This window comes from Mytilus edulis, chromosome 1 (assembly GCF_963676685.1).
Source record: "Mytilus edulis chromosome 1, xbMytEdul2.2, whole genome shotgun sequence".
NCBI classification, from domain to species: Eukaryota; Metazoa; Mollusca; class Bivalvia; order Mytilida; family Mytilidae; genus Mytilus; species Mytilus edulis.
In genome coordinates, this window is record NC_092344.1 from 51,609,107 (window position 1) to 51,634,382 (window position 25,276).

The 25,276-nt window shown below is 32.5% G+C and overlaps 1 protein-coding gene across 8 annotated transcripts in view; it reads right to left on the bottom strand.

The window, feature by feature from the left end:
* LOC139513678 (histone deacetylase 6-like) overlaps window positions 1–20,499 on the bottom strand; it is a 78,559-nt gene extending 58,060 nt beyond the window's left edge. For 3 of the 8 annotated variants that reach the window (XM_071302414.1, XM_071302406.1, XM_071302391.1), the window contains exons 1-11: window positions 20,351–20,499; window positions 17,094–17,183; window positions 14,750–14,938; window positions 14,291–14,325; window positions 10,826–10,967; window positions 9,664–9,801; window positions 6,917–7,014; window positions 6,535–6,639; window positions 5,898–5,966; window positions 2,311–2,437; window positions 1,599–1,664 (exon numbers count right to left, since the gene is read on the bottom strand). In XM_071302414.1, the coding sequence (XP_071158515.1) occupies window positions 1,599–1,664; window positions 2,311–2,437; window positions 5,898–5,966; window positions 6,535–6,639; window positions 6,917–7,014; window positions 9,664–9,801; window positions 10,826–10,967; window positions 14,291–14,325; window positions 14,750–14,938; window positions 17,094–17,171 (1,047 nt within the window). In that variant the 5' untranslated portion in view covers window positions 17,172–17,183; window positions 20,351–20,499. Of the gene's footprint in view, window positions 1–1,598; window positions 1,665–2,310; window positions 2,438–5,897; window positions 5,967–6,534; window positions 6,640–6,916; window positions 7,015–9,663; window positions 9,802–10,825; window positions 10,968–12,785; window positions 13,234–14,290; window positions 14,326–14,749; window positions 14,939–17,093; window positions 17,184–20,350 lie in introns of those variants that run through there. The other 5 variants (XM_071302454.1, XM_071302436.1, XM_071302425.1 and 2 more) reach the window with 4 other exon arrangements.
* Window positions 20,500–25,276: the final 4,777 nt, after the last annotated feature.

Here is a 25,276-nt window from a genome sequence, read left to right on the forward strand (position 1 = left end):
GCTCAACAACTTGAAAGGCCTGCCAAACAAAATTGCTAAATTCATAATGTATTTATAGAACTATTCTGATTGTGTAATATGGTAATGTGCCTGTTTTTGTCAGTGTGTGGAACTGCCTAGTCATACAATTTACAGTCTTAAATTAAAAGCTCTTCTATAGTGTCTGTGTAAGGCCACGGTTTTTTAATTTGTTGGTTTACGGATTTTTCGCATAAAAAAGTCGGGTCGGTCGGTCGGAAAAAAAAAGAAAAAAAATATCTTTCAAAACAGAAAAAATACGCAAAATAAAATATATATTTCACCTTACTAACAAAATGTTAGTCTTATATGCTGTTTTGTCATCATTTCTTAACATTAAGTTCGTTGAAATATTATTGATCAGTGATCATGAACATCGCATGACATCGTTTAATAATTTCCTGTAAAAAAGGGGGGTTGCACGGACAAAGACGAAATTAAATCGTCATTTCACAAACAAGAAAAACAGATTCGCGTAGCTCTCAATCAATTCCAGAAAACTTGGTGAATAATGATCTTCAAGCACAAAAACTGATAAAGAAAAAAATATAAAAACGTCGTACAAAAATAAGTTTCAACACACGTGTCGAAAAACGTAATAGACTCGTCCACTGGAAAAACGACAATATCGGGTTAATCAGTTGTCATGCAATCCGGTTTTTATCCCAATGATCGATATTTTTTGTTATCTATGAAACATGAAAATTTCAAATGATTTGTTAATATTCAGTACTTTAATTGATGTATTCCACCTGTCCACATTTGGACAAGCCTATTTCTCTGAGATGATGCATCTTACGGACTGATGACAAATAAGGGAAACGAACTTATTTTGTAAGTGGTTTTAAACACAGGTTTCGTTCCACAAAATTATTTGCGCAAAAGACATTTCAAGGTCAGTTATAATTGATTTGTCTATTTTTAGAAAACGTAAATTATTTTTCACAACAGAAAGTGTTACAGTCAACTTTGTTAATGATTAATGCATTTCATTTCATAATAAAGAAAAATTTAATTATTTTTCAGGGATAATGCATTTAAAAGGGTCGGCGGGAATAAAAAAGCATGAAAAGTCAATTTTTTTTTTATTCTGAAAATCGGCAAAATCGGGTCGGCGGATCCGTAAACCAACAAATAAAAAAACCGTGGCCTAATCCATACACAACATGCATTAAATCTGAGCTTTGCCACAATGTAGTGTTTGCTCAACTTTGACAGCATATGGAGACTTGTAAACACTTATGTTGTTTAATATCTTATGGTTTAAATTTCAGGGTTTGTGATTCCTGTATTATATATTTCAAGGTTTTCACTCTGGGTTGCTGCTCATGTATAAGTATCTCCTGATGTTCATTTCAGTTTCTATTTCCCTGCTAGATATGTGCAAATGTTAATTTTGGGTTTCAGCTTGTTTGTTTTGTATCTATCTCATTGGTGTTTACCAAATAAGTCTGTTTATTGATTTCTTCATTTTGAAAATCACTCCAGTTGAAACAACTGTTTTAAAGATTTAATCTCCCATTATGAAAGGACTAAGACATTAGTTTCTGTAAAATACTAAAATATCTAACACTGATTACCTCATATGCTACAGGCAACAAAACCTGGTGGAACACAGCTAAGTAGTCCTTGTCAGTCATACCTGTCTTTTTTGATAAAAAAAATAATATACTAATAATCATTAGAAAAAATGAGCTGTATATCAAAAATCATATATAATTTACATATGTCTATGGTAAATCATAGATTTGTAAGGCCCAGGTTCAGTGCCAGTGGGTGCCACATGTGGAGCAGAATTTTCTTATCCTTCGTGCACATCTGAAACCCTCCTTAATTTTGGTGGGGTTCCTGTTGGTCAATTTTTAGTTATCTATTGTGTTTTGTGAACTGTTGTTTGTCTTTTTGTTGTTTTCTGGGTTTTTTGCCATTGTGTTGTTACGTATTTTCAACTTACATGTATGATTTTGAATGTCCCTTTGGTATTTTTCTCTCTCTCTCCTTTCCAGCTACAAAGGAAGCTACATTTTTATTTCGCTAGGAAAAACAGGTAGCTACATTTTTATTTCGCTAGGAAAAACATGTAACACTGCCTTAAATCTAATTTGAGATATAGTTAAAAGAATAAAAAACAAAACATAGAACGGTGAATAACAGTATGGAAGAAAAATATAGAACTTGCTATTCTCAAATGACATCATTTTTAGTGCATATCTCAGTAAAAACAGATTACAACATTTAACATAAATGGATGTCAAACAAATTTTTACCATTAACACATCCAATTAATCTTACTTGATTCAACGGTACATTTATATTAAATCCTTGGCCTTTGTCTTTCCCTATGAAGTCATAGTCTGATTCTCTGAGGTTTGGCCAATAGTTTCCATACTCATAGCGATGAATTGAAAAATACAGTACCCTGGAAGAAAACATTCTCATTATATGTGCTTTTTCATATTTGACATTGTGGCATTATAATTCAGGCTTACTTATTCCTTTTTTTTTTCTATAAATAAATATTACTTAACCTCATAACTATAACACAACATTTTTGGTTTACCAGTAATTTGTCTTAAAATAGTAAAAAGGGCAAAGCTTTCCAACCAATTACCATTTCATTAAATTTAAAATTGTTCTTTATTCTGTATAAATGTATATATATTTACTTATCAATTTAGATATTTTAGTGAAAATGAGTAATGCAAGGGTTTTACAAATAAATTGATTCATGAATACTAGATGTATACCACCTTTGTGTAACAAACCATTTAAGCTGAACCTATAGAGCTATCTAAATTTGAATAAATCACAGAAAAATAAATGTTTTGCACTAGGCTAAGACATATACATTTGACCTCTTAGCACTGCATCAAAATTGATACAATGTCTCTCCACTCAAGACAATTAAATTTTCAAATTTAAACAAGACTTGATGAGCATTTTTAATACCTTAATCATAACTGGTGTGAATGGAGAAATAATATAACCTAATGCTACAGTGGTGGAATCTGATTTTCAAGAAATTTAGAAATTAAAATTGATACTATAAGCTGGTAGAGCATCAATTAAGGATAAAGGTAAGATAAAAATATTGATAGGTCATGGACCTCCTTTTCGAGATATTTGAGATATAAAATATGGCGGGAAAAGGCTGACTTGGACTTTTACCTTATATTTTCATTGGTATTATTTGGGTCTCATAACACAAGAAAGAAAATCAAGAATCTTCTAAAATTTTGGTAAATGACCTTTCATGTGCTATTAAGTCTTATATGAAAAAATAAATGGGTGTTATGGGGCAAAATATTTTACATTGTATTGTATGGAAAAACACCAAGGAGTTTGAACATTTGACACACATTCCAAAACCTCATCTACCGTAAGTACATCCTTAATAAAAGACAATATGAAGGCAAACTTTATTTTTGTTGATGATCTGCAAAATGATATGTTCTCTCTATGTGTTGTCATCAGACATGGTTGCCTTTTTTGTGACATCATAATAGCAAATTCAAAAGAAAAGCAAGAAAATGGATGTCATAAAAGATTTTTTATCAATGAAAACCTGCGATCAAATGAACCCCATATTAATTTTCAAAATTTAATCAACCTGGTTAGGAAAGTGCAAATAGGTGAATATTAAGAGAAATCTGCCTATAAAACCAAAAGCAAAGAAATCCATTCCTTATATAACGAGGGTCATATAAATCACTTTGGCCCATTTTAACAAATAGGTGTGTAAAGTATATTTGACCTCATAATCTCCAAAAATAAATGCCACTGAATGGAAGATTTTACTTTTCTATCCTTTTTTTTTCATTTTTTTTTAGCATTTGTAAGGATTTTATCTATTGGCTTAGAATTTGATTTGCAAAGTCTTTGGTGATGAATTGAAAGAAAAATTTAATTTCCAATGCTTTCCATTTCATTTCAGAAAACTATCATGCCTTAAATGTGACAGAATCAAGGTGAAACCTCAATTTTTAAAATTTTAAATTACATAGAAACTAAAGTTTGTTTACTTAGAAAAAAATTAACGCAAACAAAAAACTTTATTGCTTTCAAATTTTTCAATATTTCACACAAGCTGCCATAACAACCTTTGAGATATGACATTCAGTGAATTTGATGATTATCAATGTTTAAGACCCTTTCTGATCATGACCTACAGTAAATGGCATTAGGTTTTAATGTCAATGATGATAAAAACATAAACTAGCATATATAAGACCATCAATGACATTTCCGGGTTTATGGAGGTAAAACGTCATTGTGAGAAACACGTTATTAATTGATTATGTTACATCAAGAAACACGTTGTTGTCTCCAGCTCAAAACTGGAGGGTTGTAAGGTATGTGATGGTTCCAAATAAATACTGTCATTGGTAGAACATAATTACTACAATGTACTATTATATTTTGAAATAATGTAAAAAAAAATCTGTTTGAAATTTATAGAAAGCTGATTGATTACTTTATAAACAACCAGATGCTCCGCAGGGCGCAGCTTTATATGACCGCAGAGGTTGAACCCTGAACGGTTGGGGCAAGTATGGACACAACATTTAAGCTGGATTCAGCTCTAAATTTGGATTGTGATAAAACAGTTGACACAGCATAGGTTTCTGACACAGAATGAATGTGGTCTAATGAATATTTGTTTGCCTTTGAGCAATTCACTATGCTGTTGAATATTAATCCTCTCAAAAAAATGTTTGAAGAAATTTTCTTTTTATTTATGAAATCTGAAATGAGAAAAATTTAACCCCCCCCCCCCCATTTTTTTCACATCCCCCTTTCCCTTTTTCCAAAACTGATCTCAATTCAAATTTCTAATGGAGTTTGCAACAATAACTACTCATTTAAATACATCATAAAATATTAAAATGTAAAATAAAGTGCTTGTTATCACTGAATGGTAAAGGTTGTTTTAATTTATCAGTTGGTCGTAAAAGTGAATATACATTGTATATTGTATAAAACAATGATTTAAGTTGATTCAACTACTATTCCGGACAAAGAAAGATAACTCCAATTGAAAATTTCTTGCTATTGCACAATATTGTGCAATTAGATATTTCTTGCTATTGCGCAATACTGTGCAATTGAAAATTTCTTGCTATTGCACAATACTTAATATAATAATTTTGGATCCTGATTTGAACCAACTTGAAAACTGGGCCCATAATCAAAAATCTAAGTACATGTTTAGATTCAGCATATCAAAAAAGCCCAAGAATTCAATTTTTGTTAAAATCAAACTTAGTTTAATTTTGGACCCTTTGGACTTTAATGTAGACCAATTTGGAAACTGTTGGGACCAAAACTCCCAAAATCAAACCCAACCTTCCTTTTATGGTCATAAACCTTGTGTTTAAATTTCATAGATTTCTATTTACTTATACTAAAGTTATGGTGCGAAAACCAAGAATAATGCTTAGTTGGGCCCCTTTTTGGCCCCTAATTCCTAAACTATTGTAACCTAAACTCCCAAAATCAATCCCAACCTTCCTTTTGTGGTCATAAACCTTGTGTCAAAATCTCATAGATTTCTATTCACTTTTCCTAAAGTTAGAGTGCGAAAACTAAAAGTATTCGGACGACGACGAAGACGCCAACGTGATACCAATATACGACCAAAAAATTGAAGTCGTATAAAAATAATTAAGAATATGTTGATGCTGGCTAATAAATTCTGTCAATGGCAAACCACTAAATGACTTGAAAAACCTCTTTTTTAACGAATCTCAAGATAACATGACTGGGTGTTTACTTTCAGTTTGTACTTTCTAAATATGCATAAACCTATTTTAGCCTAGGTACCTCAATAAGCCTGGAAATAAAGTGACTAGCCATGTTTTATGCATAAATAATAATACCTTGGATCTTCATAAAACATTTTTTGTGTGGCTTGACCGTGATGAACATCCCAATCCACAATAAGTACCCTGAAAAAACAAACAGGAAGCTGGTGAGAGGTGAATGGCAAAACACATCTCATAGTTAAGCATGCTCACATGAAATAACAATCCAGTATATCCCACCATTCAGAGGGAGGTCAAATTAATCCATTTTATATAATTCATGGATAGATCGTTTGTTTTCCCTTTTGAATTGTTTTACACTAGTAATTTTCGGGGCCCTTTATAGCTTACTGGTTTGATGTGTCAAGCCAAGGCTCCGTGTTGAAGGCCGTACCTTGACCTATAATGGTTTACTTTTATAAATTGTTACTTGGATGGAAAGTTGTCTCATTGGCACTCATACCACATCTTCCTATATCTATTGTTGAAATGATAAATCAATTAATGGTACATTGTATAACCATTATGGTTAAAACACAAAACTTACAGAATCTGGACAGACCCAAAGACAAAAAAATGGTCAGATCACATTGGAGAAAAGACATTAAAATAAAAATTAAAAACACCTCTATAATGTAATAAAATATTCATTTACTATATCTATCAATGGTAATAATGTTGTATATGAATTCCTCTATAGGAATATACTTACTTTTTGACACCAAGATTGTCTACTGCATGTTTTGCTGCTATGGCAACATTGTTGAAAATACAAAATCCACATAATGCATCATTCATAGAATGGTGACCTGGAGGTCTGAAAAAAGAAATGTGTAATAACTGATAGCAGAAATAAACAAAAATACTGGGCAGCATATAACTGACCACACATCAACTACCAACATTTGACTCCTCTTTATAATAAATGAAGCATTTTGTTAAATTTTTTTCTGAGAAAACCTCTTGATTTGGGTTTTGCTTCAGATCATGAAGATTTTTAATTAACTTGTACCATTGAATTTGCTATTTTCTTTTTATTTTGTCACAATCAAAAGGAGATAGAAGTATCTTTCATAAATACATTTCTATTTTACCTTGTGATAGCCAGTCCATTTGTAATTTTCTTCTTTAAGATTTGCTCCATTAGTTCTATCGTACTACCCAAAGCAACAAGTGCACATTCATAGGATGACTGTAAAAAATTGTATTCTAAGAAACTATGCAGATATACTGAAGAAAATTTTAATGAAGTTACTGATTCTCTGGATTTGATATCATCCATCTATACTCTATAGATCAATTAAAAATTTTGGAATAATAGCAGACAGTGAGAGTATGATAATATCAGATTATTACAAGGCATTTTCATATCGCATGTATTATCAGCCCTAGGTTCAATCTCAGCCCAAGAGCCGCTGGGCTAGAGGGCTGATAATACATGCGATATGAAAAATGACATGTTATGATCTTTTTATCATATGCTTCAACAATGTAGAAAAATAACAGATTGATATATTGATCCTTTTACGTGGTTCCCAAATAGAAGTTCAAAGAGTGAAAAGTTCACTGACGTCAGACCTCAAAGTAGAAGGTCTGGTAAGACCCTTATTTGGCCCCAAAATATAGCTGTTTAACAAAATTGTTAAAATGTAAACTTTTAGTTATTTATTGCAAAGAAGAATGGTTCGGCTACATAGATATGTGCTGTTTTTGACAATAAAATGCACATATATCTGGTAATAGCATCATAAAGTCATGCTAAATTACTGAAATCTTCACAATTTTAGCATTTTAGTTAAATTTTGGACAGTTTTTGTCTTAAATGAAAGTGGCCGCATTTGTGTTCATTCATAATATTGAAATGTAAGTTGTATTTGATGATAATACATAACATATATAAATGTTGAGGATGAACACGGATGTGGCCACTTTTATTTTAGACAAAAACGATCTGAAAAGGGACATTTTTTGGCATATTTCATAGGCGGATCCAGGGGGGGCCCTGGGGGGCCCGGGCCCCCCCTTTTGTGGGGAAAATTTGGTTGATTATATAGGGAATCATTGAAGCATGACTGGAGCGGGCCCCCCCTTAGGAAAAGTTCTGGATCCGCCACTGTATTTGATAGATTTTTCATATTTAGGCTTGAATCGGAGCATTTTTAATGACAAAATCAGTTAAAATCTGTCACATGAAATAATTGAATCAATTGAAATAGACATTGAAGTGTTTAAAAGTGTCCAAAATCTTTCGTCAGATGAACCTGAAATTTGCGGCCAAAATTGGCCCTTACCAGACCTACTCCTTTAGTACATTTGATATGAAATCTTTCTATCATATGCCTCAACAGAGAAGAAAAACTTTTTTAAAGTGGACAAATCAACAACAAAAAATAATTCAACAATATACATAATGAACACTGTTTGGAAAAATCTACTTTTTTTAAAGTAACTTTCTAAAATATGTTTGAAACTTTAAAAAATGCATTTATTTAATAATTTGTTTAGTTTTTTGTTTGTTTTTTGTTTTTATTATTTTACACAATATACCTTCCAGTATCCAAATATTTGGTACACTACTTTGTAATGTTTTTTAACTTAGGACGTAGCATTAAAGTGTATTTTCCAGAATTTGCCGAGTATCACTGGATGCCATGTGATAACGTTACGGAAAGGCATGTGATAACAGTTGAAGCATGTGATAAACTTTTCATATCAGCCCGCTAAGCAACAATTTGAAAAATATGGAATTTACGTAAAATTTAATGCTATTATCATACAGTAAAATTCATATGTTATTTAGTCTAAGTATATAATAAAACAATATATTTTACATAAACAGGGAATGAAAGTCCTTGGGTTAGCTTTTTTTATGTTATGAACATAATTTATATGTTACCTTGTTAAACCTTGCTTGTTTTGATCAAATTTATGGCTATTTTTGTTCACATTCAAAATATCTGTGCCAAGAAAGATAACTCAATTCTATCACTAAACCAAATGCTCCACAGGGCACAGCTTTATCCAACCGCAGAGTTCAAACACTGAACAGTTGGGGCAAGTATGGATACAACATTCAAGTTTGATACAGCTCTGAATTTGGATTGTGATTAAATAGTTGACACAACATAGGTTTCTGAATGTGGTCTAAGAACTTAAACTTAAAAACTTTAAAATTTTAAATTGGACATTTACCTATTATGGTCCAATATCCAAAATCTAAATACATGGTTAAAGTTTAATTTTGGACCCCTAATTCCTACACTGTTATGACCGAAACTCCCAAAATCAATCCAAACCTTCCTTTTATGGTTATAAACCTTGTGTTTAAATTTCATAGATTTCTATTTACTTATACTAAAGTTATTGTGCGAAAACCAAGAAAATAGCTTATTTGTGCCCTTTTTTGGCCCCTAATTCCTAAACTGTTAGGACCAAAAATCCCAAAATCAATCCCAAACTACCTTTTGTGGTCATAAACCTTGTGTTAAAATTTCATAGATTTGTATTTACCTAAACTAAAGTTATAGTGCGAAAACCAATGTGTCTTCGGGCGATGATGACTACAACGAAGACGATGACAACGTCATACCAATATACGACTGCAAAAAATTTTTGCGGTCGTATATAAATCATTTTGGATTGGCAAAAAAATAAGACAGATCAGATAACTGTACAATTGCTTCAGAATTATTCACAAGAAAAAAAATCCTTTTTGCAAAACAAGAAAATCTTGAACTTGAATATCTATGGACTATTATTGCGTTAGATAAGTGATCCAATCACACTAATGAATGATTATACATAAATTCATACTTCCAAATGACTTATTATCCATACCTACCTGATTACAATACACAGAATCATAATGTTGACTGAATTCTTGCAACTGTAGTTTGTTCATCTGACTTGTTGATTGGACTTTTTCTAATAATTCCCTTGTGTGCTGTAATAATACCATATCCTCTGTCCCATACTGTGTCTGAAAATACATAAAAACTTAAAATCAGAATATTTTTTTCTTATTTATAGGAAAGTTTAGAACCTGAACCTAGAAAATAGCTGTATACTTAGAGATCCAAAGATGGAAGACATGGATGAATGGAGAATAAAATTACAAGGCAATTACAAAATATGATGCTTATTTTTGCTTTATACCACTAGTTTCACTACCAAGACAGGAGCAGATGTGAAAATCAAAGTGATGATGTGGTTTCCATAACTACGTATTTTATGTGACAGAGATGGGGCCCCATTCACAAACTTTCTCCTTTCTTCTTCCATGGAGTAATGTGAGTGTTATATAGATTAATACAAAAACAGTAAAATACAATTTGTTTTATGTTCAATGAGGAATGTGCCAAATGCTGAGAAGAAAAAAAACACTTTGAAATGAATTAATTAAAATCTCATGATACAATGAAACTGACATTCAAAACACAATATGTTGGGCTTCTTTTATTTTGAAAGGCTGTTAGACTATTTATACTTACTACATCAAGTATTGAACACTTCAATATTTTGTTAATCAACATAGAAACCTAATGGATAACTTTTTGATTATAAGCTTAAAGTAATACAATTAATAGTTAGAGTTTACAAAAAGTAGCACTCAATTCTTAAAATTAACATGTTTTATCATGTCATCAGTTATTGTGCTACACATGCAAAATAGTTCTCATGGTAAAGATAACATTTTAAATATTGACATGATTTTGAGTCTTATTTTTTGGAAAAGTTATTAGGGTTTTTATGTAGCTTATAGTTGCATGAAATTTGCTAATTCATTTAGAAAATGATAGACTTTATGGTATTTGTAAGTGAATAAATGAATTGTTCACATCAATAAACTTCTTCCAAATGATCTTTACTAATATAATGAATTTGGCATCTCAAATAGCTTTTTTTATATAGAATTTCAAAAAATTGTGAAGAAAAATCCCTTAAAAAAGTTTTATAATAGTAGAAAGAAAATAAGATTACCAAAAAAGCCTTTTTCTTCATACCTCTATTCTTATACATCTTTCTACCAAATGAAGCTCAGAACATCTTTTGAAAGGCTCTGAAATTCTTTCTGGTTTCTCTGGAAAATTGGGGTCCCAGTCATTCTTATGCTTGAGCATTAATTCATCATAAACAAGACCTGTCCTGAAATGAAATATAAGTATATGAGAAACAGAAAATGTTTAATATGTAAATCTAATATATAAAGGAGTAAGTTCGGTAAGGGCCATATTTGGCCCCAATTATAAAGTTCATAGTTACAAGGTAATACATGTTTAAAGTTGCCCTAAAGACATGCTAGAAAGTTAAACAGAACTGTTTTTGTCAAAGTTTAATTCTAACACGTTGATTTTTACATCCAAAAAAGGTCAAGATAAGGGATTTTGGTGAAATGTGACAATATCAGCTAGATTTCAACCAAATAAAGGACCAGGAAACATAGAGCGCAGGCGTCGACAAGCTTAAGATTCAAATAAGACATGTGAAATGTCTTCACACACATTATTTTAAAAGATCTTTGTTGTCGACGTATGCGCTCTATGTTTCCCGTCCACTAATCTATGGAAATTCTACCATTTTCGTTGATTTTTTCGTGAAAAATCAATATGAGTACAACTTGTGACGTCATAATGAAACGCAGAAACGTAAAATTTTCAACAAAATGGGTTATATCCTAGCTAGTCAATGTATTAAAATGTAGCTATAATTTATCGTGATATAGGTTGATAAATACGAATTTTAAATTTACGCTAAAAAAGGGGGCCATTTTGGGACTTTATCGAACATACTCCTTTAAATGCAATAGTATTTCAGGTATCATATACTTCATAGTTGATCAAGAACCACAAGACGAGGCCTTGATCAGTGAATAATGAAGAAACATAAAAGGAGTAAAGATCTAAATCTTAAAACACAAACACTGGAAGAATTTTTGAAGGCAATCTCAATGAAGCTGGTACTGATATGCAATTGATGACATAGAATATTTCCATTCAGTACATCACATGTGGGAAAAGCATTAACACGAAGATTTTATAAACAGAGATTCTACAATGAAGAACTCATTAATTGTCCTACTGTTGATTTGAGTATTACTGCAACTTTAATTGAATTTGAACAACATTACTGTACAAATTGAAAAATTGAAACAATTCTTAATATAATCATCAATACCGATTCAAATTTCTCAGACATACATCCTGTAAATTTATTGTAATGTCAGGTTTAAAATTTTACACAAGAATATGTCATGATACCATGACAGCTCTCAAAAAGTATTTTTCAGATGTTTGGCCATGGCTCATCCACAGTTATGAATACATTTATCTTTAAATTGATCATGCCTTATGTGAAAAGTTTTGTCTTCAACTAAATTTTTCCAACCTTGATAATTTATGTGATTTCAAGAACCAGTTTTCTGTAAAATCTCACAAAATGAATTGAATAAACTGAATTTGATTTCCTATCACAAGAATCTCCACTGTTGTTTTTTTTTCAGAAATAATCAATTCAATGTAAAGATATAATTTCTCAGTATCCTAAATAATCAAATACTATATCTAGCCTGGATACCTGGCCCAATCACACTGCGTCCATGTAGCAGAGCAAATCAGTAGGCAGGACCTCAGGCTAATACTATATCATCATGCACTTGATTTTATTACTTTATTAACATTAGTCTTCTATAAATAGATTTAAAGCAGTTGTCTTAATTTTCGCTTGATTAGTTGTGGTTACTTCCTCATTGTTACATGTGGAGAATTGAATGGAATAATCTGACTTTTTACATAAAAATGGATAACCTTGATAAACCAAAAAATAAACATGCCCTCTGTAGGATTTGGTTGTTATGTTTAGGCCATTTTTGTTTTTCGATAATCTAAAACATTTCATCTCTAATAAGAACTTATCAAGACCTCAGTATTATATATGCCCTTATTTTATATTCAACCTTTCTGTTACCTAACAAAATCATCCCTTCCTGATTCTACATCATCTTCATGTTGTATTTTGATAAATTGTTTAACATCTGTAGGTAAATAAGCTGTATCCCTATGACAACACTTTTCATTCCCAAACAATTTATGAAATGGCCAAGTAATAGCTGAGGCTGCATTCCTTACAAGTCCTTGACCCATTATAACGATCCTTCAATTTATTTCTTACTTATCCTTTCAATAACTAGAAAAAGTGTGTAAGAGAGCAGCCAACGTTTTGATCAACACCAAACCACAATTTCCAGAATCTGTTTTCAAATAGTTTTCACATAATGAACGGAATAAAATAAATCTGCCTTCTGATGACAAGAATCTTTTATATTATTTCCAGAAATAATGAAAAAATCATATTTAAACTAGATCACAAACAATGAAATACAATACCATCATGCACTTAATGATACCTTTAATTCTAAATCTGTTTTAACCTCTTAACCTCATGCAGTTTAATACTTCCTCATTCTTACCTGTGGAGAACTTTTTTTTTTAAAGTTTATTACTTTTTACACACTAGATAATCAGACAGAGATACTGGTTATAATTGTTTCAAATTTATTGTCTCATAAAATAAAACATTACAAACGACAGAGAACCATTCAACACCTGGCCAATCTTCAGTACAATAAAATCCCAGAAGCGGATACCTTGGGTATGCAGGGTTGTTATGATAAAAACAAAAAAAAATAAAGTTTTAATTTTTTTTGCACCTTTTCTTCTTCTATGACAAATCATGTAAAATGCATTTTTCTTTGAAACATTTTATAATTACAAAATATTTTTTGACAATTTCAAACCTCCAAACGACATAAAGTTTTAGCTTGCATTACTAATTAGTTTTATTATTATAGTTTAGTCAAATAAGAAAATATGACCTTCCAACAAAGCAGCCAAAGGATGTACTATGATTTAGAAGATAACTGTATTGTATTTTAAGCTCCGACGGAATCAATTGGGGATTTGATGGTCGCAAATTAAGTTTACTTTACAATTGTCAATTGATGCCATGTAAGAAAGTGACGTTATCCAATCAAAATGAACGTTACAAACGTTGTTGTATTAGAATGATTGATTGTTGGTTGCTTAACATCCAGTGGCAAATATTTCATGCATGTTCAGGACAAGATAAACCATGATGAGTATCTACTGTAGATTCATTATTATTCATGGGATACAAAGTTTAATGGATTTCATGGCTAAAGTGTTAGTTAAGTACATATTTTAATGTTAAAAAAAGTACACATTATCTATGGGTTTGTAGGCAGAATTTTGCAAAACAATAAAATACAATTTCCATAAATATAATTTCCATAAATACAATTTCCCTAAATACAATTCCCTAAATACAATTTCCCTAAATACAATTTTTCTTCAATCCATGAAAACAAGTACAAAATGTAATCACAAAAAAAATATATAAAGTATTCAACAATTAAGTTCAACAGAGAAGCTACACAACTCCAGTAAACTTACCCAAGAACTTTCTCAGGTTTCTGTAGTGATATGGACTGAAAACCAAAATAGGTATGTTAGTTAAATCAACATCAAATCTATTTTACAAAACTTTTATAGTGTTAAAATTCACAACTACAACCTACAGTACACAACAATCTTTATAGGAGATATGCATGTTTATCAAAATACTTGATCTTAATAACAAATTTGGTTTATCTTCTCATCTTCTCCTTTGGTAAAATTCAGATTAAACTATGAATCCATTTTACATATATAATGTGAAACTAACATATTTCAACTTATCATTTTATAAGGCAGAGGAGCTTGATAAGATACTCCATGGTCTTCTGTCTGCATATGTGTGTTGTCATTGACCTACTTTTTCTGGTTCAGTGCACAGTGATTAAATTTAATAGTGGATTACAGACAAGACTAATGAATGTATCCCTCAAAAACTTCTGAGTTCTACAAACTTACCATTGCTGAGAGAGTTTGAACATAATAATCTTCCTCGTCAGGTGAATCATTTTCGGCCATAACCTTTTCTTCTCTTTTTGTCTTTCTTTCTTCTCTTTTTTGAGCAACTTCTTCTCTACCTTTTCTCTTTATTTCCTCCAGTACTTCTTTATGAGACTTCCTTTTCTGTAATAGTTCTTTAACTTTTGTCTATTCAATATTTCACAGAAAGGTACATAAACTGGTGGTTAATATTAAAAATATATTTACTTCAATAAAACATCAAAAAAAGAAATTGAAATATAAAGTTAAATTTCTCTTTCTTATAAAATAATTCTAGCTTATTACCACATAAAATTAAGTAATCCAATGAAAGCATTCAGAATACATGTTGTTTTTCAAATGCAAATAAGACATATTTCATTAAATTCAATACACATAGACTAGTTGTCAAAATACATGTCAATGTATGCACAAACATCTGTCCATATTTTGATCAATGAATTCTATGATATGTCAGGCTCCAACACAAACTTCATAATAAGTATTTTCTAGCAAGGGTCAAATTTTAAAGAAGCCTTTGTATTTGAACTGCAGATATTGTTTATACAACTTGTAAGAAGTCAATAAATTTAGTGTACCTACAAGACAATTTTTCATATAATAAATATTTTCAAGGACCTAATTTCTTATAAAAATATTATCATGTACAAATGTGATACATGCTGATAGTAAATACAACTTGTCAAGTAAATAGTATGGGTAATACACTCAATGGTAATAGTTTACAATGAGCAATCCCTGACAATATGGATGTATTAATTATTAAGTCAATGTTGCAAAGACTTTAATGAACCCCTAATCTGTATAACATCATGTAAAGAGTGAAAAACATACACATTGTATCTTATTCTTAGGTATACAAAATCATAGCCTCAGTTTATGACATATTTGCACCAAGATCTATAGGATGTGAGCTAGTGTTCATACTTTACTCTGAGATAAAATGATTTATTTGTAAATTTGTCTTGGCTTTATACTAGATATTAGTACCTAAGAGTAATTCTAGATCCTTTTGTTATGTCTTTTGTATCTATATTATTATTTTTTTTGTACTTCTTACGAATCTGATAAGTCAAATCATTTTTACAGTTTGTTCTTTATGTTGTGCTATTACCATTCCATCTCTGTGACATGGGACTGGGAGGATTGATAACTAATAAAGATGTTTAACCTTGCTATATGTGTCTCTTCTCTCAAGTCAAGAGCCTGTTTTTTCTAAATTTGTCAATGATTTCAGTCAATATTAGTAATATTTGTGTTTCTTTTATTATAAATCTGGTTGTCAGTATTTGGTTTGAACTGTTTCATATTTTGTCTAGTTATGCCTTATATTGCTGACTATGCAGTATACATGGGTTTTATAGCTATTTGTGTTCCATAAATTATGATCATGAGGGCAAATACATCATATACATATAACATTGTTTTTCATTCACACTAATTGTAAGTTCAGTCAAGATATTATTGATGCAATCTTTCATGCATGAATTAGATAAAAGATTAAGTCATAAATTATAAGAATAAAAATGCTAATTATGATCATTAATGATTTTTTAATTCAATTACAAAAAAAAAAACATATTACATGTAGTATCTATTAGTGCTAATTTATTCAACCATATATATGGTTATTAACAATTGATTCTTTGTAAAAAATAATTCAAATACAGCCAGAAAAAACCTATAATCCATCAGCACAAACTTATCCTACCATATGGTTTTCAACAATGTATTCTTTTTAAACATATATCTGAATCTACAATGTTAATCAATCACATTGCTGAAAGAATACAAGAGATCAGCCTTCAACATGATATTCTCTCAAAACACAAGTACTCTAATACTAACATAGAAAATGCTTGCATCCTGTTGATGTCATTTGGGACAGGCACATATAGGAGCTGTCTGGTCTCTTTTTATACATTAATGAATAACACAAATATTGGACAGATGGACAGAACAACTGAAAACACCAACCAACAATCAACTATTCAGTGCACTTGAAAAAAGAGACATAAAGATTAACAAAAAAACTATCCCACACTGACTAGATAGTCTGACATGAAATGATAGGGATACATATATACCAGTTTTACATGCAAATGAACACCCCCTTTGACCATAGCTATCTAAACCATTATTCAAAACTGCAAAACTCAGCTTCCCATACATGTAGGTTGACCAATAAATAACTAAAAATGTATACACACAAATTTATTTCAGCATACATGTAGTGACTGTACATGTACATGAACATGTATATACAAAGCTGACAAAAGAATTGTTTATATATCATACTTACATCCTCTTCTGAAAGATGTTCATCCTTTAAATTACTTTCTTTATCACCATCAAAGTTTGTTGCTGGAAGCTCTGCCATTGTCCATTTGTTCTACACAGAGAAAACAAATCTTACAATTGAAATCAATAAGGTTCAACATGTTCGATGTGTAGGTTAAGATACCTTTTTCAAATTTTTTTATATTACTTTGTAATACAAACTTCTTTTTTTGAACAAGCATTATATATGCCTATAGCAACTGAAACTAATATCAAAAGATCTTTCCATTATGTATGAAAATTATTTAATGGTTATAAACATGATAAATGTAGGTTACGGAGCAGGCAAAATAGCCATTGCCTTTATCCAATTGATATAGAACATGTAGAATTGTAAAGACTAAGTTTTTATATTATTTATCTTTTAAAATGAAGTTAAAAGATTTTGACATCAATTTGAATTTCAACATGTTACATGTACATGTATATTCAGTTTATATTTTTTTAATATAGGATTAAACGCCTTTTTAAAGGAATTTATTGGTGTATAAACTCGACCAATTCACTCACAAACAAATAAAACTTATAATTCGTTAAAATTGGAAATAGGAAAAATATGTTTCCAAACTTGTAACCTCTATCCCACGTAAGTTGTAAATGTATATCTGTGTCATTGAATAGACATGGCGCATGAATTTATTTGTTGGCTTACACCATGTACACAAAAATATGTTCTCCCTGAAATTTGCAATCTGATAAAAATAAACTACAAATATTCTTATTATTATTCAAATGAATCTTTTTGTTTTTGTTACTTTATTTAACAATTAACTTGCAGTGAAATAAATTTTGTTTTATGTCTGTGTCATTATCGCCGCCATCTTGTTTACATTGGTTACGAAAAGAAGTTTGTTCAATGTCGTCTATCAAAAAAAAAAACAATGTCAGATCAAGATCAACTACCGGAAGTCATCTCGACCAATCATATCAACATATTCCCTAATATGCAAATTATATAAGAATTATATTACAATATATTTGTTAATAAGTTTTCAGTGGAGGCCAAAAGTAAAAGTTTTTCTTTAAAAAAAAGTGTGTGTGGAAACTTGAGGTAATCTGCCAAGAGAGGTCTAGAATACAAGATTTTGCTTAATCTACACTCAGTTCTTTGCTCGTTGTCATCCACTTTGGTAGGGCAAGTTAATAATTAAAATATGCACAGGAATCGGAAATTCTATCAAAAAATTCTCTCATTTCTTTAAATAATAAAGTCAAATATAAGTAGAGCTTCTAGTAGAGTGGATAGTCAACTTTATTATTTGTTGAATTCTATTGATCCCATGGTCAAATTATGGACTTTGTTATTTCTAAATCAACTCCTGCAGTAGTCCGAGATTACTCTGACATCCAACAGCTGTTTTGCCAGACAAGCTGGGGCCATGGGACGTCAGAGCTCGTCCCATATCAAAGAGTGGATATTTGCCCATCCAAAATAGATGCCCTGCTTCGTCTCTTCTGGTGCCAACTAACGGCCTTAGAATTATATAAATCGGGTATCAATTTGTTCATTTTTCATTTACATACCTGTCAACTGACCCGTATTCTGCAGGTGTGACCAAAGATTTTCACAATTCTGAGGGATCACCCGGGACACCCGTCGGGTCATTGAATAACCCGGGAATTACGAAAATGACCCGTTTTCACCCGTATTTCTTAGCCTTGATATTGATTTCATAAGTAATATTCCTTTGAAATACATTTGTACTGGCAAATTCGTAATTGTTCCATGAACAGGAAGTTCATCTAGCTGTGTAAACTGTTTAATGAAGTGACCCATTAAGTGCATGGCTTCACTTAACAGCTTTGGTGTCAAACACACTGTTAATTAACACCAATTACCTTAGCTTTAGGTCGTAAATAAATTGCTTCTGGTGCCAACTAACGGCCTTGGAATTATATAAATCGGGTATCAATTTGTTCATTTTTCATTTACATACCTGTCAACTGACCCGTATTCTGCGGGTGTGACCTGAGATTTTCAAAATTCTGAGGGATCACCTGGGACACCCATCGGGTCATTGAATAACCCGGGAATTACGAAAATGACCCGTTTTCACCCGTATTTCTTAGCCTTGAGATTGATTTTATAAGTAATATTCCTTTGAAATACCGGCAAATTCGTAATTGTTCCATGAACAGGAAGTTCATCTAGCTGTGTAAACTGTCAAATGAAGTGACCCATTAAGTGCATGGCTTCACTTAACAGCTTTGGTGTCAAACACACTGTTAATTAACACTAATTACCTTAGCTTTAGGTCGTAAATAAATTGCACTGTTGTTTTACAAACATATTTCTACTAGAGTTACTTCCCCTTATATGTCACCATTCAAAATTATTCCTTATATTTCCGTTTTTTTTTGGGAAAAGATTAAATCTTAAAAAAAATAAAATTCAAATACATATTGAAATATAACTTTTCATTATTTTAATACCTTTATACAATTTTGAAAAAAAAGTTAAAAATTATTTTGTACATCTATACTTCCTTTAACTGTATTACTATATTTTATTATAGTATAATTTCAATGTGCAAGTTAGATTGTCCTGACCCATGGCTCCAGAATATTTAAAGCTCACCAAACGCCTTCGGGCACGAGCCGACCGTGCGAGGGCTGAAAGGCCAGTCAAGGTCGTTAAACACCACCACATATATAAGTTAGATTGTAATGAATGATTAGGATGATGTGTTTGAAGACTGAATAGCTGGTTTGAAATAGTTTAAAATTACTGTTGATAAACTATATCCTGATGTTTGAGGGTAAAATTAAGAACACACGACTGTGTTACACAAATTTATAAAAAAATCTTTAAAAATAACTTAACCAAGTGAACATGCATTGATGTTTTGGTAACTTTGATTTAAATTATAAGAAAAAAGTACCATAAATACTGAAATTCAGCTTGAAAAAGTTCATACACGTTATGACCTGAGATTTGATTCTTCAATGTAGGTCATGACCTGCATTTTCATCGTCACAGGTTGACAGGTATGCATTTATCTCTTCATTTATCATGTTTATGTAAGCTTCACCTACATTTTTGTACCTGCCACCATTTATTTTTTCCATATTTAAACAGTTTTCACAGTGACCTATCGATTCAGACATTTTTACTTTTATTTTCAAAACACCCGTTGGACATCAGAGTAATCTCGGACTACCCCTGCAGTTGTATTATGTATTTATATGATTCATGTATATAATGTATATAGCAGTTACCTTTCTCTGCAAATAAAAATCTGTATTCGGTATTCTGTAGTTGTAGCTGTTGACAGTGGATTGTCCGGATTGTAAATCAAATTATCGTTAGTATAATTTCTCACTGGTATAAACTATCGTATATTTGGAAAATCAACAATAGCATGAAGGTTACAATGTACCAAATAAAATTACATGGGCGCAGCCATTTTATGAAGGGAACATGACATAGAGATAAAAATAGATGGCTCTCTGTGATTGGTTGTTATATCTTTTATAAATTTTTCTTCTGGAAAGCATTATGAATGAAGTTTCATGCAAGCACAAATTTGTCCTAAAATGTATAGTATGAAATGCCGAAAATAATTTTTTTATGTTGCTCAAAATTAGGGAAAATTTTCTGCGAAATCGTCAGGTATCGTGAAAAACCCCAAAATTCACCAAGAAAAGCCATGGGACCATATATATTTGAGTGCGGTAAAATCACAAATAGATATAGAGCTTCAATTAGACAACAACAGATTTTCCATAATTAGTTTAATGAAAACGCCTTATTAGGAGATAATTGCTAAAAATAGCATTGCCGGCAACGGGGCCACCATTTAGTTCTTTATATCCTGAAGCCTCCATGAAGGGCCGTTATAAGAGTGGGGAGAGAAATGTGTTGTCACGTTTAAAATCAGACTGGTGGTTAAGCTTAAAACAAGTCAGTAAGGAGCACCACCACAACAAAATTTGATTACTGCCTTTATATACAGGAACGTATATATTAATATATTGTTAGATATACTGTTCCCAGTGCCTTATAAATGTTCATTAGAAGAATTATTATTGTGGCAGTTAGGATTATTCATGTTATTATGTCATTATTATTTCCCTTGTTTAAACTAGGATTTGTATAGTAAACTTATTTTAAAATCCTTGTTTAAAACTATAAATTTCATATTTCTTTATTTCAGATGATTTAGATGAAGCTTATTCTGACAGTATATATTTGTTAAAATGCATAGCTTTTGCTATTTAAATTCATTGGTTAAAGATGTTTATTTATATTTGCAGATCTTTGCATCTTCGCAAACTTTGATTATCTTCTGCAAGTTATATTTTATATAACTGGTTTGAGGTTATCATGTTGAATCCTCTGAGGACTGACATTCAGGCCAACCAAGGGAAGCCAAGCTTTCCAACCACCCTTTAGGTTAGTGAATCTGCTACATCGCCTTCTTAATATGGGTAAATTAAAAAGTCATTGAATGCTCCATTTCTACTTTTGGCTTTACATGATAAAAGTTGTATTTTGTTGATTAAATCAGTGGCGGATCCAGAAATTTTTATAAGAGGTGGCCCACTGACTGACTTAAGTGGGGGCCCGCTCCAGTCACACATCAGTGATTCCCTATATAAGCAACCAATTTTTTTCCCAAAAAGGGGGGGAGCGGCCCCCTGCCCCCCCTAAATCCGCCTCTGTAAATTATATATTGTGGTCCGCATCCCCGAATCTGCAGCAGAATTGCTCCTGCTACATTATAAAACAAATATGTAAATAGATATGACTGTTTTTACACTTCAAAATTTGCCATAGGACAGATAAACTGCAGCATCCAGAAAATTTAAATTGAAGAAAGAGCATGATATGAAATTTATATACAGAACCATTATATATCCTATGTTTGTTTATTAATCAGGAAGAAACAAAAAGATTGGCTTACAAGTCTATGGTGCGATCAAATCTCGAATACTGCTCTTCAGTTTGGTCCCCTACCCCCCCCCCCCCCTAAAAATAACCGATGATCGCCAATGTAATGTATTGATTGTCACATGTATGGATTTGTATTATCTCCCTTACTACATGTATGATTGATGGGTTATTTCCCTTTATTGTTTACCGCCTCATGTTCATTATTAAATGTGCCTTTCTAACGATCACATGTGTTATTTTTTTTACTGCTTACTGGCGTGGCGGTAGCGGTTTAAGAAACTCACATCTCAAATAACTCAACAATTTGAACATTATTCCACTCTAGAAGGATCTAGAAGTAAAAGGTGAGCAGGAAAATTTGTCATTTAATTTGACTAACACGACAACATTTTCTATTGTTGGACTTAACTGATCTTTTCAAAATGGCAGGCACACGTGCTCCAAAACAATGGTCACTCTCAAAAGTTGAAACAATAACATCGTTTGAAGCATGGAGACAAAACTTACAATATACCTTGTCCTTTGATCAAAACTTCGCAGCATTCCTTGTTGATGGATTTACATGGCTGAAGAAAACCAACGCCAATCCTTTACATGGCATTGCTGACGATGGCGAGGCGGTTGCCGAAGCTTACCGACGAACATCAGCCTAAAAGTGCACACATTTGGACATTATAATTGGGCAAATAGCAAATTACTGTCCGATTATTTCAAGAAACACTATAATTAAAAATTCGACATCAATTAATTCTATTTGGCAGTCAATTCGTCTACACTGCGGATTTCAGTCTACTGGTGGACACTTTCTTGATTTTAATAGCATCTTTTTGGAACCAAATGAGCGTCCGGAGGACTTATTTCAGCGATTGGCTAGTTTTATTGAAGACAATATGCTTCGTGCCGGTGGCAATATTCATCACCACGGAGAGGTACCTGAAGCCGACGAAGAACTATTGCCTTCCTTGGAAAACTGATTGTACTAACTTGGTTAAGACTTATTAATCGTGACTTGCCAAACCTAGTGAATCAGCGATATGAAACTGAGTAACGGTCAAAAACATAAGCTTCTTTGAAACCTGAAATTTCACAGGCACTTGATAGTTTACTTGACGAAGTTCATTCAGCAACTGATGCCAAGGTTTTACGGGCGTCAATTAAAGACAAACATTTTGACAGAAGTGCAAACAAGACAGGTACAAATGTAGTATAAGAACTGGTCGTCAAATAAAGTGTTGTATTTTATGTAAGCAAGCAGGTCGTCCGTCCCAACATTTTTTAAGTGCTTGTAAATATTTACCTGATGAAAACAAACAATATGTCCAGAGTTAGGCAATCTTATTGTACAGACAATGTTTATAATAAACAAGTCTCATTTTTAAATGATAATTTAGGTCCTAGTAAGCTTAGAGTTGTATCTGCTTTAATACGGGTGAGCACTAAACAGTCCCCTTACTTTAAGGCATTTTATAAACATTTTCCGCTTGAGTTGACACTAGATACGGGTGCTGAGGTGAGTATGATAAAAGCTTCTTCCGCGGATTACATCGGCGTAACAATCAAGAAAAGCAACCATTCCGCTCTACAAGCTGACGGTGTTACCCCGTTAAATATAGTTGGTGAATGTCATTTCACACTTTCGAGAGACGGAATCCAGGTACAGTTAGAGGCCCTAGTAGTGAACGACTTGGACGTTGATATCCTCGCCGGTATCCCTTTCATGTCATCGAACGACATCGCGATTTCCCCTAGCAAACATAAAATCGTAATACGCGGCAAGGTAACTGTTATGTATGGTAGCCCAAACAAGGAACTTAACTCTAGTAATACTCGCGTACGCAGAACACAGGCCTTTCTTAATCGGACTCCATCAGCAAGTTCAGTAGTTTGGCCAGGATATTACGGCGAGTACGACATCCCATCGGAAAAAGAAATGGATTGCATTCTAGCTATCGAGCCTCACACTGACGCTTCTCGTACGAAAGATTGGCCCAGTCCGCAAATTGCTCAGTCGTCGCAGGCAAAATACGCATCGTAAATATCACGTCGGAACCGCAATTCATACAACGAAATGAACATTTCTGTCGAGTGCGACTTACGACTACCATAGACAACGCACCAGAGGCTCCGGACACTATCCGTGACATAAAAACAACAAACTATATAGACACAACACATACTTCCCAATTTTTCAAACAAGTCTCTGTAGACCCGGATAATTTACTTAGTCCAGATCTCCAAACCCAGTTTAATGAACTTCTGCGAAAGTTCAGTGAAGTTTTTAGTCCTAACTTTGAAGGTTATAATGGGGAAATAGGTCCCTTTGAAGCATCTGTTAATATGGGTCCTGTCCAGCCTCCCCAAAGAAAAGGTAGAATGCCACAGTATTCAAAAAATAATTTGGTAGAACTCTTAAACAAATTTGACGAATTGGAATGTAAAGGAGTGTTCCGTAAACCCAAAGACGTCGGAATTTCAGTCGAGTATATTAACCCTTCATTTCTTGTCAAAAAAGCTTCTGGTGGTTTCCGACTTGTAACGGCATTTGCCGATTTTTGGCAGATATAGTAAGCCGCAACCCTCTCTTATGCCCGACGTGGATTCCACACTCCGTACGATCGCACAGTGGAATTATATAATCAAGTCTGATCTTACGAGCGCATTTTACCAAATCCCCCTGGCAAAAGATTCGATGAAGAATTGCGGAATCGCGACCCCTTACCGTGGAGTTCGCGTTTATACACGTTGTGCGATGAGAATGCCTGGTTCCGAAACGGCTCTTGAAGAACTAATGTGTCGTATAGTGGGGGATTTCTTACAAAAAGGTTGCGTAGCTAAGTTGGCAGATGATTTATTTTGTGGCGGCAATACCCCGGAGGAGCTTTTATACAATTGGGAGTGCGTTCTTCAGTCGCTACAAAAATCAGGAATTTGTCTATCACCTAGCAAAACTGTTATTTGCCCAAAATCGATAACAATCCTAGGTTGGATTTGGTCACAGGGTTCAATTTCCGCTAGCACACACAGAGTAGCAGCAGTAGCCTCGTGTCCTGTACCAGACACTGTGCGGAGTCTTCCATCATTTATCGGTGCGTACAAGATGCTAAGCCGCGTCATACCGAATTGTTCCAACTTAATGGCCCCATTAGAAGAGAAAATAAGTGGTATGAAGTCAGCTGGCAAAATTATTTAGTCCGACATGCTAAGAGAACAATTCGAGTTTGCCCAAAAGTCTCTGAGCTCCCGTAAAG